At 39.9% G+C, this 16,695-nt stretch overlaps 1 protein-coding gene across 2 annotated transcripts in view; it reads left to right on the top strand.

The window, feature by feature from the left end:
* Positions 1-9,954: 9,954 nt before the first annotated feature.
* SLC1A4 (solute carrier family 1 member 4) overlaps positions 9,955-16,695 on the top strand; it is a 33,978-nt gene continuing 27,237 nt past the window's right edge. For both annotated transcript variants that reach the window (XM_044660690.1, XM_044660691.1), the window contains exon 1: positions 9,955-10,478. In XM_044660690.1, the coding sequence (XP_044516625.1) occupies positions 9,955-10,478 (524 nt within the window). The remainder of the gene's footprint in view (positions 10,479-16,695) is intronic.

Below are 16,695 nucleotides of genomic sequence, written 5' to 3' on the forward strand. Positions count from 1 at the left end.
ACATGTTAAAACCAGTGGAAATGTGCATCGGCCATGGATGGGGGGAGAGTGGGGGGGGGGGGGGTGAAGGGGAAAGGAGGAGCATGAATCATGTAACCATGTTAAAAATGAATATTAATAAATGTTAAAATAAATAAATAAATAAACTTCCTTTTTTACAAGCAAAAAAAAAAAAATGTTAGAAACCAAACACCAGCACCAAAGATTGGAAATGAGGGGGTGTCCCTCAATTGGGGAATGGCTGAACAAATTGTGGTATATGATGGTGATGGAATACTATTGTGTAATAAGGAATGATGACCTCCGTGAACTGATGCAGAGTGAAATGAGCAGAACCAGGAGAACATTGTGAAACCTTGTGGGTCAATCACAAGGTTGCTACTGATAAGAATGCAATGATCCAGGTCAATCCTGAGGGACTTATAAGAAGGAATGCTATCCACATTGAGAGAAAGAACTGTGAGACTAGAAATGCAGAAGGAAAATATTTGATTTTTTTATTTGTTTATATGAGTATTTGAATGTGGGATTTTTTGTTTTAAAAAGAGTATTTCAAAAATGAATAATATGGAAACAGATATGGAGTGATAACACATGTATAACCCAGCAGAATTATTGTCTCTGGGAGGGGGAAAAGGAGGGAAAGAACATGAATCATGTAACAATGGAAAATACTTAAAATTTTTTAAAGAAAAAAATAAGTATGTTACCAAAAACATGAAAAAAAAAAGAGAGAAAGAAAGAAAACAAAATTTGTTTTTACATGTAATTGGGCAGGAGGAACATTAGTGAAAAGTTCAAAATAATAATTAATTAAATTTTTAAATGAACTTTTATTCTAAATTTGAGGATAAAGAGACTGAAGTGGACCCCAAGGGGCCAGGCCCTCACCTATGAGAAGGCTCTAATGATAATTTTAAAAGGCTGTTTTCAGTGTGTTTGTGACTCCATCAGAAATGGCCATCACACAAAATTGGGATACTAATACATTGCTGGTAGACTTGTGAATTCATCCAACCATTCTGGAGGTCAATTTGGAACTATGCCCAAAGGGCTTTAAAAGAATGTTTGCCCTTTGATCCAGCCATACCACTGCTGGGTTTATACCCCAAAGAGATAATAGGGAAAAAGACTTGTACAAAAATATTTATAGCTGCAATCTTTATAGTGGCAAAAAATTGGAAAACGAGGGGATGCCCTTTGATTGGGGAATGGCTAAACAAACTGTGGTATCTGCTGGTGATGGAATACTATTGTGCTCAAAGGAATAATGAACTGGAGGAATTCCATGTGAACTGGAACGACCTCCAGGAATTGATGCAGAGTGAAAGGAGCAGAACCAGGAGAACACTGTACATAGAGACTGATACACTGTGGCACAATCGAAAGTAATGGACTTCTCTACTAACAGCAATCCCATGATCCAGGACAATCCAGAGGGGCTTATGATAAAGAACACTATCCACATCCAGAAAAAGAACTGCGGGAGCAGAAACACAGAAGAAAGATAACTGCTTGATCACAAGGTTTAATGGAGATATGATTGGGGATGTAGACTCTAAATGATCACCCTAAAGCAAATATTAATAATATGGAAATAGGTCTTGATCAATGACACATGTAAAATCCAGTGGAACTGCCTATTGGCCATGGGAGGTAAGTGGAATGAAGGGAGGAAAAGAACATGATTCATGTAACCATGGGAAAATATCCTAAATTAATTAAATAAATAAATAAACTTAAATTTTTTTTAAATGGATGCCATAAAGAATGCCCCCTATGTTTGCACACAATTCAGTTCAGTTAAATAAACATTTATGGAATCATACGATTTGAAGTTGAAATGGACCTTTAAAATCATTTGATCAGCTAGTGAGTGTGGATGAACACTGGATAGATTCTAGTCCAACCCTTTCATTTTATAGCAAAGGAAATTGCAGCCCAGTGGGCATAAGTGATCAACCCAATGTTATACAGAATGGGAAAAGGACAGAGCCTGGTTTTGGACCCAGGTCTTTCCCATCCAATTATGCTATTCTGCAGTACCTACAAGGCACAATACTGAGATGTGAAGGATATGATTTCAAAGCATGTACCACAAAAGCCTATAGATTCATCAGTTGTTTGTGTTAGGATCCACCTTCTCTCTCCATTAAACAAGCAGGTGTGGTGCTAGTGATTAAGAACAATTCAGAGTCCTCAAGGGAAAGGAATTTCCTGTGGGAGAAGACACACCTGATAGAGAAAGGTCATAATCAAATCCCAGATCTGAAAGGGTAAATCTAGATGTCTTGTCTGGGTCATGTCAGAGTTCAGAGGTAAACAAATCCAAAAAATTAAGCAGGACTATTATTGCAGAGTTTAGAGCTTCAGTCAAAGCTGGAAAAAGTCAGAATAGGGTATGTTGGATAACACTATGGAGAAAGCAACACACAAGACATTAGTGAAAGATAATTCTGGCCAGTTTTGCTGTTGAGTTATTTCAGTCATATCTGCCTCTTCATGGCCCCATTTTGAGATTTTTATGGCAAAAATACTGAAGTGGTTTGCCATTTCTTTCTCCAGCTCATTTTACAGATAAGAAAACTATGGCAAACAGGGGTAAGTGATTTGCCCAGGGTCATAATACAGTTAGCAATTTTTAAAATTTGAAAATAGATTTAATTTCTTCTATGTGGATCCCAAATTTCTCCAAATTCCTTCATCCTTAGAATATTTGAGCCAACATTTGTGACTTCTCCTTACATAGTTCGAGCCCTCACCATTGCCGATATTCTGTAGGCAAGTTAGTCTAAGAAATGCTGACTTAGAACATTCTTAAGATAGAGAACATTCCTTTCTTAGATCAGTCACTGCATAAGTTTTCCTAAGAGGCTGAGTTGCATAGTGGATAGTATGGTAGCCCAAGAGTAAGGAGATGTGAGTTCAAATTCTAACTTGATACAAACTTATGTGAGATTCGTGGCAAATTGTTTAATCTACTTGCTTCAGTCCACTCTAAAATTCTATGCAACTCCCTAGAATTTATTTCCCAACCACAGATTGGTGAAGGGAATTTCCTCAGTGTATCTTTCCAAAAACATTTTTTGAAGCCTGTAGATGCTCAGGGGAAATCTCAGTATAAATCAAAGGAATAAATACTAATGGCATAATTCCAACTAGGTGGAAATCTAATATTAGAGTAATAAATTATACAGATACAAGTGTTAAGGAGGGAAAGTGAGAGTAAATGTGCACTCTGGCCTATATTTTGTTTTAAATATGTTTTCTTCTGATGAAATTCTACATAGAACAATGTTGCTTTTCTTCATTTTAGTGAGGGTAAGAGTTTTCAGATGTGTCCCTTGATAAACATATTTAGTATGAATTGATCTCAAATAACCATTTTCCCTCCCAAATACAAGCAGCTTTAGAATGAGACATGCACTTTTAGATTTTGTCACCGTGGGAATTTATTTTGCCTGATTATTCATACTTTTTAACAGGGTTTCTTTTTCTTTTCTTTTCTTTTTTTTTTTTTTGGTTTTTTTTCAAGTTTTTGGAAGAGGTAGGAGTAAGAGTGAGTCACCATACCACCACCACCTCCTCCAAAAAAAAAAAAAAAAAGAGAAAAGAAAGGGGGAAAAAGAACATTAAAGTATTTTTAAATGCATAGAAAAGAACATAAGGAAGGGCAACAGGAAAACAAATAGGATAGTTTTGAAAGTTACACTTAAAATTTATTACATACTTAAAAAGAAAAGCAAGTTGTATGTAATAGATATTTACAATCTGATAAACAATCTTTTTTCTGTTCTACTTTGAATAGAGAAATGCTCATTTTAATTTGATATTCAGAATTTTTCAAAAAACAAAATACAAGAAGCTTTTAAGACATGGGATCAAATGAAAAGTTAATTATTATTACTCAGAAGAGGAACTTCCTAAAAATGTCTTTCAACAAGAAAGAAAAAAAAAGCAACAACCATATTCTCATAGAAGAGATAAAAATGTATACACTTCTTGATAACTATCTTTAGTTAAAGTGTCACCCTTGGCAAAAGCTACTCTGAATAAATCTTAACAGAGTCAGTAGAAGTGTTTAAAAAAAAAAAAAAGCCAAACCTCAAAGAAGGAAATAAGTCACAAACTTTGTGACGTAACCACAGACTAGAATTCCTTGGTCTTGGGAACATTCTGGTACAGTGGAAAAAGTCCTAAGTTTAGAGTTGGAAGATCCTGACTCTGTCACAGGCCATCTTTGTGACCTTGGGATAGTCTTGTAACTTCTCTGTGAACAGTTTCTTCCACTCCAATATTAGGAAGTTGAACTAAATGGCCTCTAAATTGTCTCTTTCAACTATAAACTACAAATCACTACTCTAATGGCTCTGGGTACTCATCTAGGAATAGGAGACTTTAAACTACACTAACTAAACACTGTTGGGGAAACCAGAAAATATTCTGGCAGAAACTAGTCATAGGTCAACATTTTGTACCTTATGCCGACAAAAGTTCCAAATGAGTATGAGTTTGAGCATACAGCTGACATCATAAGCAAATCAAAGGAACATGGAAGAAATTACCTGTTAGAACTATGGACAAGGAAGAGTTCATGACCAAATAAAAGATAAAGAGGTTCATAGGAGGTGAAATAGACAATTTTGGTTATATAACATTTTAAAGATTTTGTACAAACAAAACCAATAAGGCTAAAGTTAAAAGAGAAGCAAGAAATTGAGAGAAAAAAATAATTGCAACAATTTTCTCCAATAAGGTCTTATTTCTAAGATATATGGGGAATTGAGTCAAATTTATGAGACGAAGACATTCTCCAGTGGATAAATGATTAAAGAGTATGATTAAAGAGTAAAGATTAGTTTTCAAAGGAAGAAATCCAATTGATAGTGATATGAAAAAAATACTTTAAATCAATTAATAGAAAAATACAAATTAAAATAACTCTGAGTTACCACCTCAAATTTAATTGGCAAAATAGACAAAAAGGGAAATTACAAATGCTGGACAGGCTGTGGGAAAATAGGCACTTTAATTTACTGTTGATTGAGCTTCTGAAAAGCAATTTGGAACTATGCCCAAAGAGCTATTAAAACTGTGCATAACTTCTGACCCAGCAAAACCACTACTAGGTCTACACCCCAGAGGTCAAAGAAAGAAAAAAAGGACCTATACTACAAAAATATTTATGCCAATTCTTTTTATGATAGCACAGAATTGGAAACTGGGAGGGGGAGTTATGGAGTAGCAATTTTCAATTTAATCAGCCCACAAATATGTCATTTTTAACTTACATTCTGTTGGAGTGATTAATAAGGAAACATAAATCAATCTTGTACAAAAATAGAGTAGCTCTTTTTGTGGTGGCAAAAAACTGGAAACTGGAGTAGGATGGCTGAACAAGTCATCACATATAAATGTGATGTAATACTATCCTGCCACAAAAAATGATATAAGGGATGGTTTCAGAAAAACCTGGGGAGACTTCTACACTGATGCAAAGTAAAGTGAACAGAAGCAAGAGAACAATTTATACAATAACCCCAATATTATAAAGATAATTCTGAAAGATAACTCTGACCAAGACAATGACCCATCATAGTTCCAAAGGTGTTGGCTTTTCATGTCCAGTTAGAAAACTAACAGACTCAGAATGTAGACTGAAATACATTTTCTTTTCTTTCTTCTCTTTTTGGTTTGGTTATGGCTATTATGGGAATTTGTTGTGCTTGACTATACATAGGTGTACCCAGTTTTGTTTTTCTTGCCTTCTCAATGGGTGAGGGGTCAGGAAGGGGGGTATAGAAATGAGAGAAATAAAAAATAAAATTGAATTTTAAAAATCTATATTAACTATTAAGACTTTGATTTCTATATAAGGGTAGATTCTACTCCCAAATTAATCACCAAAGGCTCATATATCTTAATTGAACCAATCAATTAATCAAAAGTCAAGTTAAAAAGCATCTACTAAGTGCCTATATGCTGGACACTATGATAAACTCTGAGGGTACAAAAATAAACAAAAAACAGAAAATAGTCCTCCTTCTCAAGAAGCTCACAGTCTAATAAAGGAGACAATATGCAAACAAATATAGAAAAAAGCTATATACAAAAATCAGGACCATCCATATTCTTGAGGCATTATTAGAAGGTAAACTCCTTGAGAACAGAAACAGTCCTGATTTTTTTAATTTTGCATTAGTATTTTCACATACTAAATGGTTAATAAATGCTACTGATTTACTTATTCAATCTTTTCAAAGCACAATGTTTAGCTTAGAAAAACTTAAGAACATGCTTAGTTGGGGCAGCTAGGTATCTATGGATAGAGAAAGATAGAAAACTGAAGGGTCTGGGTTCAAATTTGACCTCAGACACTTCCTAACTTCGTGATCCTGGGCAAGTCACTTAACTTCCATTGCCTAACCTTTACGGTTCTTCTTCCTTGGAACTAATATTTAGTATTGATTTCAAGAAAGAAGGTAGAGATTAAAAAAAAAAACACTCATCTGCCAACATGATAATCCACTATGATTCCAGAGGACCAGCATTAAAATCTACCTCCTAAAAGAGAAGTGATAGATTTAAGCACAAGGAGACATGCCTTTCTGAACTTGGCTAAAGTAAGAATGTGTTTTGCTTGACTAGGTATATTTATTACAAGCTCCTTTTTTTTCCCCCAAATTCCTTCCTCCCCCACTCCACCACCCAGGGAAGGGAGGGAAGGGTTTTAAGGTAGGATGGAGAGGAAAATAAAGGCTTGTTAACTGAAAACATAAAAAACAAATAAAAATAAAAACATAATGTTCCTTATGAGTTATGTACTGAGCAAATATTTGTGGATTGATCAAGCAATGTGATAATCTTTTGTAAGTCTAAGGAAATATGAAAACTATTTTTGAGACTGGCCTAAGTAAGTTAAAATCAAAGATCCTGTGGTTTTGTTTTCTATGAGAAAATAGAAGCATGACACTTTCTAGCTGTGTGATGTTGGGCAAGAAACTTAACTTGTGATTGCCTGAGAAAAAGGATCCACTGAAGAAGGAAATAATAAACCACTCCAGTGGCCTTGCTAAGAAAATCCCAGGGATAGGTATGGTCCATGGGGTCACAAAGAATCAGATGCAACTGACAAATAAATATTATCTATCTACTTCACTTGTCCAAATAGCATATATTAATGGATTAAATCTTCAGGCTGACCATGTAGCTGCATGTTAAAATCTGGGCAATGTGGATTTGTGTTGTTTTGTTTTCCTTGTATGGATGGATAGACTACTAACCTATCTTTTATATATCTAAGGATACTTTGCAAGGTTCCAAGACTCAGTGTAATCAGCACTATTTTTTGTATGTATTTGGTGAATCCCAAAGCAATGGGATGTTAGATCCAAAAGTAGCCTAGGAGATCTAACCTTTATTTTATGGAGGAAGGATCTGAGGGCCAGAAAGATAAAAAAAAAAAAAAAAAAAAAAAAAAAAAAAAAAAAACTAATACATGATAATACATGAGATTGTCAGGTATTGTTGTATATTGTATGAGGTTCACTTATCATTTGCAGTTATTTTACAGAATCTCAAATTTCCAAGTTGAGAAGAACTGAGTATACTGAGTAGAACTGACTGGTGGCAAGGAGGAATATCCTCCCTCCTTTCCCACTAGTAAGAGGATGAGTAGGGCCTCTGCCCAGGAAGGGCAGGAATAGCAGAAGACATCCTTTTTGAGTATTAGAATACAGAACCAAAGTGAAACAGAACAATGCCTATCCAAGTCAATCCTGCAGGATAGAGTTTATGACTCTACCTCCCAGTATATGGTAACAATAACTACTGTAAATTACCAATTGCTTAAGTCTTATCAGTGCACAAGTTGTGAGTCTTTTACCTTTTCTTTTGTGTGTAATACCCATACAATATCTGAAATAAAAAATTTCAGAGTTGGAAGGAACTTCATTGGCCATCTGGTTCATAACTGAAAGTGAGTGTGTACTGTATACTAGACAAATGGTCAATCAGCCATTCCTTGGAGATCTCAAGTGAAAGGAAACTGACTACCCCTTGATGTAGCCCCATTTGCTTCTGGATAGTTTTAATTGTATTAGGGGCAGCTTTTCTCAACAGCAAGTCTAAATTTGTTCCTTTGCAACTTCCCTTCCTAGTTCTGCCTTCTGGCTAAATAGGACATGCCTAATCCTTCTTCCACATGGCAGCCTTTCTGTGTTTGAAGATTTACCATGTCCAGACTAAACAATCCTACTTCCTTCAACCAGTCCTTATGTGGCATGCAATCTATGGCAAACTAGATTTTCCTTCATCAATCCAGAATATCCATTTAACCAAAATTTCTTAGTAGGGGAATATTTGCTTTAAGGAAGCAATTTAAAATTCCTTTTGGAAACCACAATGTGGAAAATGTGAGTAGTTTTATAAACGTAACAGAGAAATACCAAGTGGCAATATTTTTCCAAGGCCCAACTCAATGAAAAACATTGCTCAGGTGGCCTTCACAGCTCCTATTGGGTGTCATGGATTGTTAGGATTTGGGAGAGTATTTAAAGTCATCCAAAGCCATTTGCCAGTGAACCTGCACTGGGAGCATTCAAGCATATTCTGAAGTTCCACAATTTCAAAATTCATACGTAAAGAAAGAAATCTAATTAGAGAAAAGAGGAAAAGACCTGAAGGTATGAACAGCTTGAATTTCTGCGGCTGTACCAACTGAATAAAAGGCTTTGGCCTCTTCCGCTTCCATTCAACCAGACAAAGCCTGTTAGTCTGGGGGGATGCTTAATGACCCATCTGCTCAGCGGAGCTTCAGTCTTAATTCCCTGCTTAAACCTCGTCCGCCTGCCTTCCCCACTGCAAACCGATTTCGTTCCGCAGTTTGTAGTTTGTTTTTTTCACTTGGTATTTGCTTTGTAAATATCCTTAGTTCACGTGCGTTGGATTTTGTTCCCCAAGGCTACCTGCTAAAGCGCAGAAGTCCCTACCAACGCGTCTTTCCCCAGGACACAGTTATTCGTTTATCTTCCTCCGAGCAGACACGGGACTCGCTGTCCTCCCCAGGGCCCCGTTCCCGAGAGGCCCAGTCTTGCTCTGACGAGACTATGGCACAGCCGCAGCTGGTTCACAGAGGCTCCACTCAAAGACGCCTCCATGGGAAAATCCCTGCCTCACCGCAATCTCCTAATCTCACTTTAAAGAGAAAACCCTGGGGCTCATTTGCCTCGCTTTCTGCAAACTAGGCAGAAACGGTGCACTGAGAGCCGCACGCGGAGGGGGTCTGCTCCAAGCATCAGCTCTCCCAAGATCCGGACCCCAAAAAAAGGGACTCGAACAGGTGCAGAGACTGCCAGACTACAACTCCCTCCTCCTCTCCAGCGCAAGAGTGCTTAACTCCATCCCAGAGTCCTAGGAGTAGAGAAGAAGCTGGTAGAGGGCGATCAGCCAAAGGGACCCGCCCCCACGAGGGCTCCGATGGCCTCCACGGTCCGACCCCGCCCCTACTCGGAGTAGAACCCCGCGGGGGCGCTTCTGGCCCAGGAGCCCGGTGGGGAGAGGGGGGGAAAGAAGGAGGGTCACCTCTCGGGCCCTGATTGGCGGAGACCACGCCGGCGGGGCGGAGCGTCGAAGCGAGAGGGTGTGAAGGGGGCCGGATCCTCTCGTAGTTGCATCATCCTCTGCCATCCGCGGTGGCTTTGAGAAGCCCGGGTGCGGCGTACACCACTCCCCCTGTGCTCAAACCCGCGCCCGGGGCCTCCTCACCGGCCCAGCCTTGCCCAGCCCTACCCCGCACGTTCCTGCCCGGACGCGTCAGCTGGGAAGGAGGTAGACGAGGCTGCGTGCACTTCCACCTCTTCTGACCCAGTCCTCAGGTGAAGCATCCCGGAGAATATCCAGTCCCTCTTCCTAGCCGTGGTCCGGGACCAGCCCCGGGAAAGCCAGCGGGCTACTATGGAGAAGAGCAATGAGACCAATGGCTACATCGAAGGCAAGGGGCCGGCCTCGGAGCCCGGGGCCTCCGAGGCCGGTGCGCTGGGGCGGGCGCGGCGTTGCGGGGGCTTCCTGCGTCGCAACGCGCTGGTACTGCTGACCGTGTCTGGGGTGCTGGCGGGCGCCGGGCTGGGCGCGGCGCTTCGGGGACTGGAACTGAGCCCCGCTCAGGCCACCTACCTGGCCTTCCCCGGGGAGATGCTGCTCCGCATGCTGCGCATGGTGATCCTGCCCCTCGTGGTCTGCAGCCTGGTGTCGGGCGCGGCCAGCCTGGACGCCAGCTCTCTGGGCCGCCTGGGGGGCATCGCGGTCGCTTATTTCCTCCTGACTACACTGGGCGCTTCGGCGCTGGCTGTAGCTCTGGCTTTCATCATCCGGCCAGGAGCCGGCGCCGGGGCCCTTCTGTCCAGCGACCTGGGATTGGAGAACTCAGAAACACCTCCAGTCACCAAGGACACCATAGATTCGTTTCTTGACTTGATCAGGTAATGACTTCTTTTGGCCTCCTGTCCCCATCCTCCATCACACCCCCTCGACCCCCTCCCCCATTGAAAGACCTCGACCCTCTAAGGCAGACAAGTTTCAATTACCATTATTAGAAAGTCTCCTCTCTTCCCTACCCAGCCTCCACTTTAACCCCCATCCTAATTTTGCAGAGATTTTTCAAAGATTCAAATGGAAAGTTACTAACCTATACTTATCCTTTGAAAATATAATCCCTCGCAGGGCCTTTTTCACCTTCCACAAAAGAGAGATTGTGGTACCCTTCCATAAATCCAGGCATAACTACTCAGTCTTTCCGGAAGAGGTTGACAAAGCTTCCCTGTCACGCTGATGAGACAGGAGGCTGAGGGTTGCCTAGGCTAAGATGAAACGCGTGCTTTCCTGCGCCAAGAGGTTAGAGGACACAGGATTTGGGAACTGCTTTTTGATTGTAATACCCTTTTGCCTTCCTAGGAGCTAAAATAGCCCACGAATACAACCATCTGGTGAAGTCAGTTTCTTTGCCTCTCTTTGGAAGGGCCTTATGATTTAAGTCATAGAAACAGATTCCCTAGCAAATAAAGCTGGAGACAGTGAAGGACAACTTTGGTACACTGGGGCAGGATAACTAGCAATCTGGCACCCCCATTTCTTCATCTAGAAAGTGAAATGAGCTGTGTGCTTGCTACCCACCTGGTCCCTGGGAAGTTGAGAGAAGGAATCTGTGACTAGGATGAGGTCACAATAAGTGGACAGAGGTACATGAAATTTCGAGGCATTGACAGCCTCCTGTAATCCTTCAGGAGTGTAGAAAAAATTGAGTTTAGCAACTAGTGAGCAAAAATAGTTAAAATAGGAAGCCAGCAGGATTAACAAAAAGGATTCATTGAGCACCTACTAGGTGCCCACTAAGAAACTTCTTTCAGTGGGAAGAAGGGACTAATAACTGATTGGAAGGGAGAGAAAATGAAGTAAAATCTGGTAGAAAAGGTAGCATTTGAGCCATTCTTTGAAAGGAAGCCAAGGGATGCTAGAATATAAGGAGAGAGGTTTTTTTTCTAGACATGGGAGACCACTCACTCACTTGTATAAAGACACAGAAAAGGCAGGAAATGGAATGTGAGTGCCAGACACTGTTGATGGCTCAATTTGATAGGAACAGAGAAAGTGTTTGAGAAGTCATAAGAAATGATGAAAGGTAGACAGCAGCCAGTTATGGAGGGTTCAGTTGCCAGGGTAAAGTTATTTAGAGACACTAGGAGCAATTGAAGATTTTTTCAGTGGAACTAGGGATTGCATGATTAAGCTTGTCTTTAAAGAATATCACTTTTGACAACTGTGTAAGGCAGAAATTATAGAGGGAAAAACTGGAGGCCAATTCAGAGGCTACTGAGACAGTTCGTGAACTAAATAGCCCTGAACTAGGGTGATGAGTATATGCCCTCTTTCCTCCTAATCTTGTATGAGATCCCCCCAGCAAGTGTCGGGGAAGGGGGTGCTCCTATCCATCGCTGTAATGATGTCCCTTTTCCAATGCCCTGGATGAAAATGTCTTGAAAAATATATCAGAGGGCATTTTTCAAAGTCTCTTTCCCAGGACATTTTGTCCTGGGTGGGGAACCAGTTACTTTGGGTTTGACAGGATGATGTTCATCAAAATCCTATTCTTCCTGACCCCATTTGAGGTTTTTCTTAACAAAGATACTGAAGTGATTTGCCATTTCCTTCTCTGGCTTTTTACATATGAGGAAGCTGAGGCAAACAGTTGCATGACTTGCCCAGAGTCACACAATTAATAAGTGTTTGATGCCAGATATGAACTCAGGTCTTCCTGACTGGGTAGGATTTGAGATACCTACAAAGGCCTTGAGCATTAGGACAGGGAGAGAGAAGGGGAAAGGTAGCCAGGCTTACTCATTTCTGCACATCAACCAGATTTTAGAAATGCTCTGAGACCTTTAGGTATATAGTGAAACAAATAGGGATTTATAGGTAATATAAAATGATTCATGTTCATGTAGTGCTTTGATGAAGAAGAACAGGAGGACCTTTGTAGAAAGTTTTGCAACTGTTGGCTGTCATGGATCTCGGGAACGATGGTAAGATTTTCTTCCTCTACAATGTGGCCAGCTAAGCACAACAGTTAGGAGTGCCTCATTGTTGCAGTGGAAGTTGGGGAAGGGGTCTCCAAATCCCCTCTGTTGTAGCAACACCAGCTGTGGAGCAAAGTGCTTATTATTTATGCCACTTGTGGTTGAAATGCTTTAAATGTTAGCATTTTAAGCTTTAGCCAGTTAATATAACTGTTCAGGTGCAGAATTTAAAATAATTGGGTTGTTCAAATCTACTTAGCAATGGTCCTATGAATTCTTGCCCAGAATGTGTGTCTTAGTATGCCGCTTGTAAAGCGATCTTGACTTATGCAAGGGATGCCCAGGTACCCCACCCTCCCTTGTTTTACAGAAGAGAAAACTAAGAAGGGAGGGGAGTAGAGGATTAAGTCACTTTAACTTGCCCTTAAGTCATTTTAACACATCAGAGATGCAATTTGATCCCAGAGCCTTTGATTCTCATGCTTTTCCCACTGTAGCACAGTGCTACTTTCTGTTTTTATAGCTTTGCTTAAAAAAAAAAAAGTTTATAGGGAAAAAACAATTTAAGATTTAGTCCAAATACATTTGCTGACTTAAGACCAAATGGGAGAGTAACCTATGAAGTTTGCAGCATCAATTTCTTTCCCTCAGGTTAGTTGAGTTAATTAATGCCTTTCTTCTTTTTCAAAACCACTTTCACATACATTCCTCCTTTAATCTAACAGCCAGGTTAATGCAGGTAGGGCAGGTGGTGGTGTCCTGTTTTATTGCTGAACAAATGGAGCCAGGGAGATTAAGGGATTTGGCTGTGGTCACACAGCTCTTGGTAACAGCCAAGACTAAAACCCAGGTTTCTGACTCCTTAGTCTAGTGTTTTCTCTACTAAACTATGCTGCCTTGGTTGGTCCTTTGGTCATGGAGATGACAGTTCGTTATATCCCCTGTCCTGGTCATTCATCACAATAAATATAAACCTTCCAACCCAAAGATCAGTGGAGGAAATAATTGCAGATTCATTTCTCTTACAGGAAAAAAAAAGGATTAAATAACATGTCTTGCTTCTTTTGGATTTATAACAGCAATTTCTTGCACGTAAATGGGCGTGTGTGTATTATAGATTTGTGCCTCATCCATGTGGGTAACACATTTGTATCATGTTGTCCAGCATTTCATCAGTGCTTGGCATGTATTAGGCACTGGGTGTATGAAACAAAACAGCCCACACCCTTCAAGAGCTGGCATTCTATTGTGAAGGTGTCAGAGGGAAAGTCATAGACACAGATGAGTTAATACAAAATACATACAAAGTAAATGCGGAGTGATTTAAGGAGAAGAAGACCCTCCAAAGGATGTGGAGACTCCAGGAGGTGGAAGTGAGAAGGAGAGAGCCTCCCAGGCAGAGGAGACAGGGGGAGGCAGAATGTTGTAGAAGGGAATACTTATTCTTACATGAGCTTTGGCTGAAAGACTCTGGGAAGGGGAAAATTATCTACTGGTGGTTCTGAGCTCACTTCACTGGCAATCTGTTGCTTCTCTCTAGAATGGCGATGGCAAACCTATGACATGCATGTCAGCAGTAACACATGTAGCCATTTTTGATGACACAGCCACATGGGGCCACATTCCGAGAATGAAACATTTGCTGTAGTGTAGTGTAGACACTGCACTACAGATGACAATTCTACCTATATTAATTTACCTATTTTGGTTTATTAAATACATTACAATTATATGTTTTTGTTATTTAAACTATAAATATCGCAAAATTATGGTTTTTTCTCAAAGTGACACACCACCCGAATTATGCTCAGTTTTTTGGCGAATTTTGACACACCAAGCTCAAAAGGTTGCCCATCGCTGGTCTAGGAGGGGTGTGTGTGTGTGTGTGTGTGTGTGTGATTAATTGATGGAACAATGAACATATCTTCCATGTGTTAGAGTCAGCTAGGTAGGGTAGTGTATTGATCCCTGAAGTCAGGAAGACCTGAGTTCAAATCCATCCTGAGACACTTATTAGCTGTGTTACCCTGAGCAAGTCATTTAACACTCTAGCCTTGATTTCATCAACTATAAAATGAGCTGCAGAAGGAACTGGCAAACCAGTCCAGTGTTTTTGTCAAGAAAATCCCAAATGGGGTCACAAAGAATTAGACAGAACTGAAACAACTTGACTGGCGATAACAACAATATGTATGTTTGTCTAAGGGTATATTTCTGCATTTACTATATTTGATAGTAATAGATGCTAGATATGAGATTTCTTTGATACAGGGAATTCCTGGAAGAGGAAACTCCTTCCAGTATAAGTCAGCCCCTTCTCTTTGATTTATCATCTTAAAAACTTGCTTGGAGCACTGAAAAAAAATAAATGACTTGTCCAGGACTTCGGAGTTTTCAATATGTGTCAAAGGCAAGATTTGAACCCATGTTCCTGGCTTTGAGACCAGCTCTCTATCCAAGATCCTGCTTCCTTTATCTATTGAAATAGTGCTGTTAGACTAAAGCAAAGTTATTGAAAAAGAGAAAAAGTACTGAGTTCAGAACCACATGTAAATGTTTTCCTGTAACGTGTACTAGCATATATTCATTAATTACTTTAAAAGAAATGTTGCCGTGCATGGCTGGTTTTTTTATGTGACTTTAAGGCATGTCCTTTGACAATTTAGGATTTTACGTCTTCCTTGCCAAACTGTGGTTAGATTAGTTTTAGAAGGTTAGATGGATCGAGATGCATCTAACTATTCTTTTTTTAAAGAAACTTTTAAAACACTTACTTTCTGTCTTACTACTAATTCTAAGACAGAAGAGCAGTAAGAGCTAGACAATCAGAGTTAAGTGACTTTCCCAGGGTCACACAGCTAGGAAGTATCTGAAGTTAGATTTGAACCCAGGTCCTCCTGACTCCAAACCTGGTACTCTATCCACTGTGTTTACCTAGCTGCCCTCTTTTTTTTTCCTTCAACCATTCTTTTATTTATTTTTTTTTAATCCTTACCCTCTCTCTTAGAATCGATACTAAGTATTGGTTTCAAGGCAGAAGAGCAGTAAGGGCTAGACAATTGGGGTTAATTAACTTGCCCAAGGTCACACAACTAGGAATTGTCTGAGGCCAAATTCAGGTGTTCTTTTAAGAAATAAATCTAAAGAGCAAAACCTCACTTATCTATCTCATATGTTAAAATACACCTTGAAATAGTAATAATGAGAATAATTGCTTATGCCTGTATATGGAGTGCTTTCCTTTTGAATGGCTGGCAGCTAGATGACACAGTGGGCAGAGCACTGGTCCTGGAATCAGGGACGCTCACCTTCATGAGTTCAAATCCAGCCTGAGACACTTACTTAGCTGTGTGACTTGGGGCAAATCACTTAACTGTGTTTGCCTCGGTTTCCTCATCTGTAAAATGAGCTGCAAAAGAAAATAGCAAACCATTCCACTACCTTTGCCAAGAAATTCCCAAATGGAGTTACAAAGAGTCAGACGCGTCTGAACAACTTCCTTTTGAACAAGGCAGTGCAAGTATCATTTATCCTAATTTTATGGAGCAGCCACAGCAAATGTCATTAAATCTCATACACAAAAGCATATGTATTTTTTTCTTGTAGGAAAGTGCCCCAGTCTCACTCAGATTCTATTTAGCTTTTATTTGCCACCCAATTCTAACACGTTCTCTGGCTTTCTAGTGCAGAGGCCGATGGGGTGGGGTTTGTTAAGGGTTACCAAAAGCTGGCATCATGAAAGTAAAAGCAAGTTATAGCTAGTAGCAAGGGAGGAATTGTGGGGAAAGAAACGATTAGATATAAGAACTCAAAGTTCTGAAATTGCTTGGCATAGTTTGGGGATCATTTAGGACATAAGGCAAAAAGCTACCAAGGGGCATTGCTTTAGTTATGTACAACATAGGCCAAGAATTACTTTCCACAGTGATGACCCTGAGTCATCAAGAAAAATCCCATTCAGAATGCCCAGTTTAAGGCAGACAGGGAGGAATATCATCCGGTTTTTAGAGGTTTTCATTTTTAAACAATCATTTAAAAATATTGAAATTGTATAGAAAAACTTTAGATACCTGACGAATTTGTGCATGTAGAACTTCTTGAATCCTCCGAAATTATGAAGGGAGCA

This window comes from Gracilinanus agilis, chromosome 2 (assembly GCF_016433145.1).
Source record: "Gracilinanus agilis isolate LMUSP501 chromosome 2, AgileGrace, whole genome shotgun sequence".
Classification (NCBI taxonomy): domain Eukaryota; kingdom Metazoa; phylum Chordata; class Mammalia; order Didelphimorphia; family Didelphidae; genus Gracilinanus; species Gracilinanus agilis.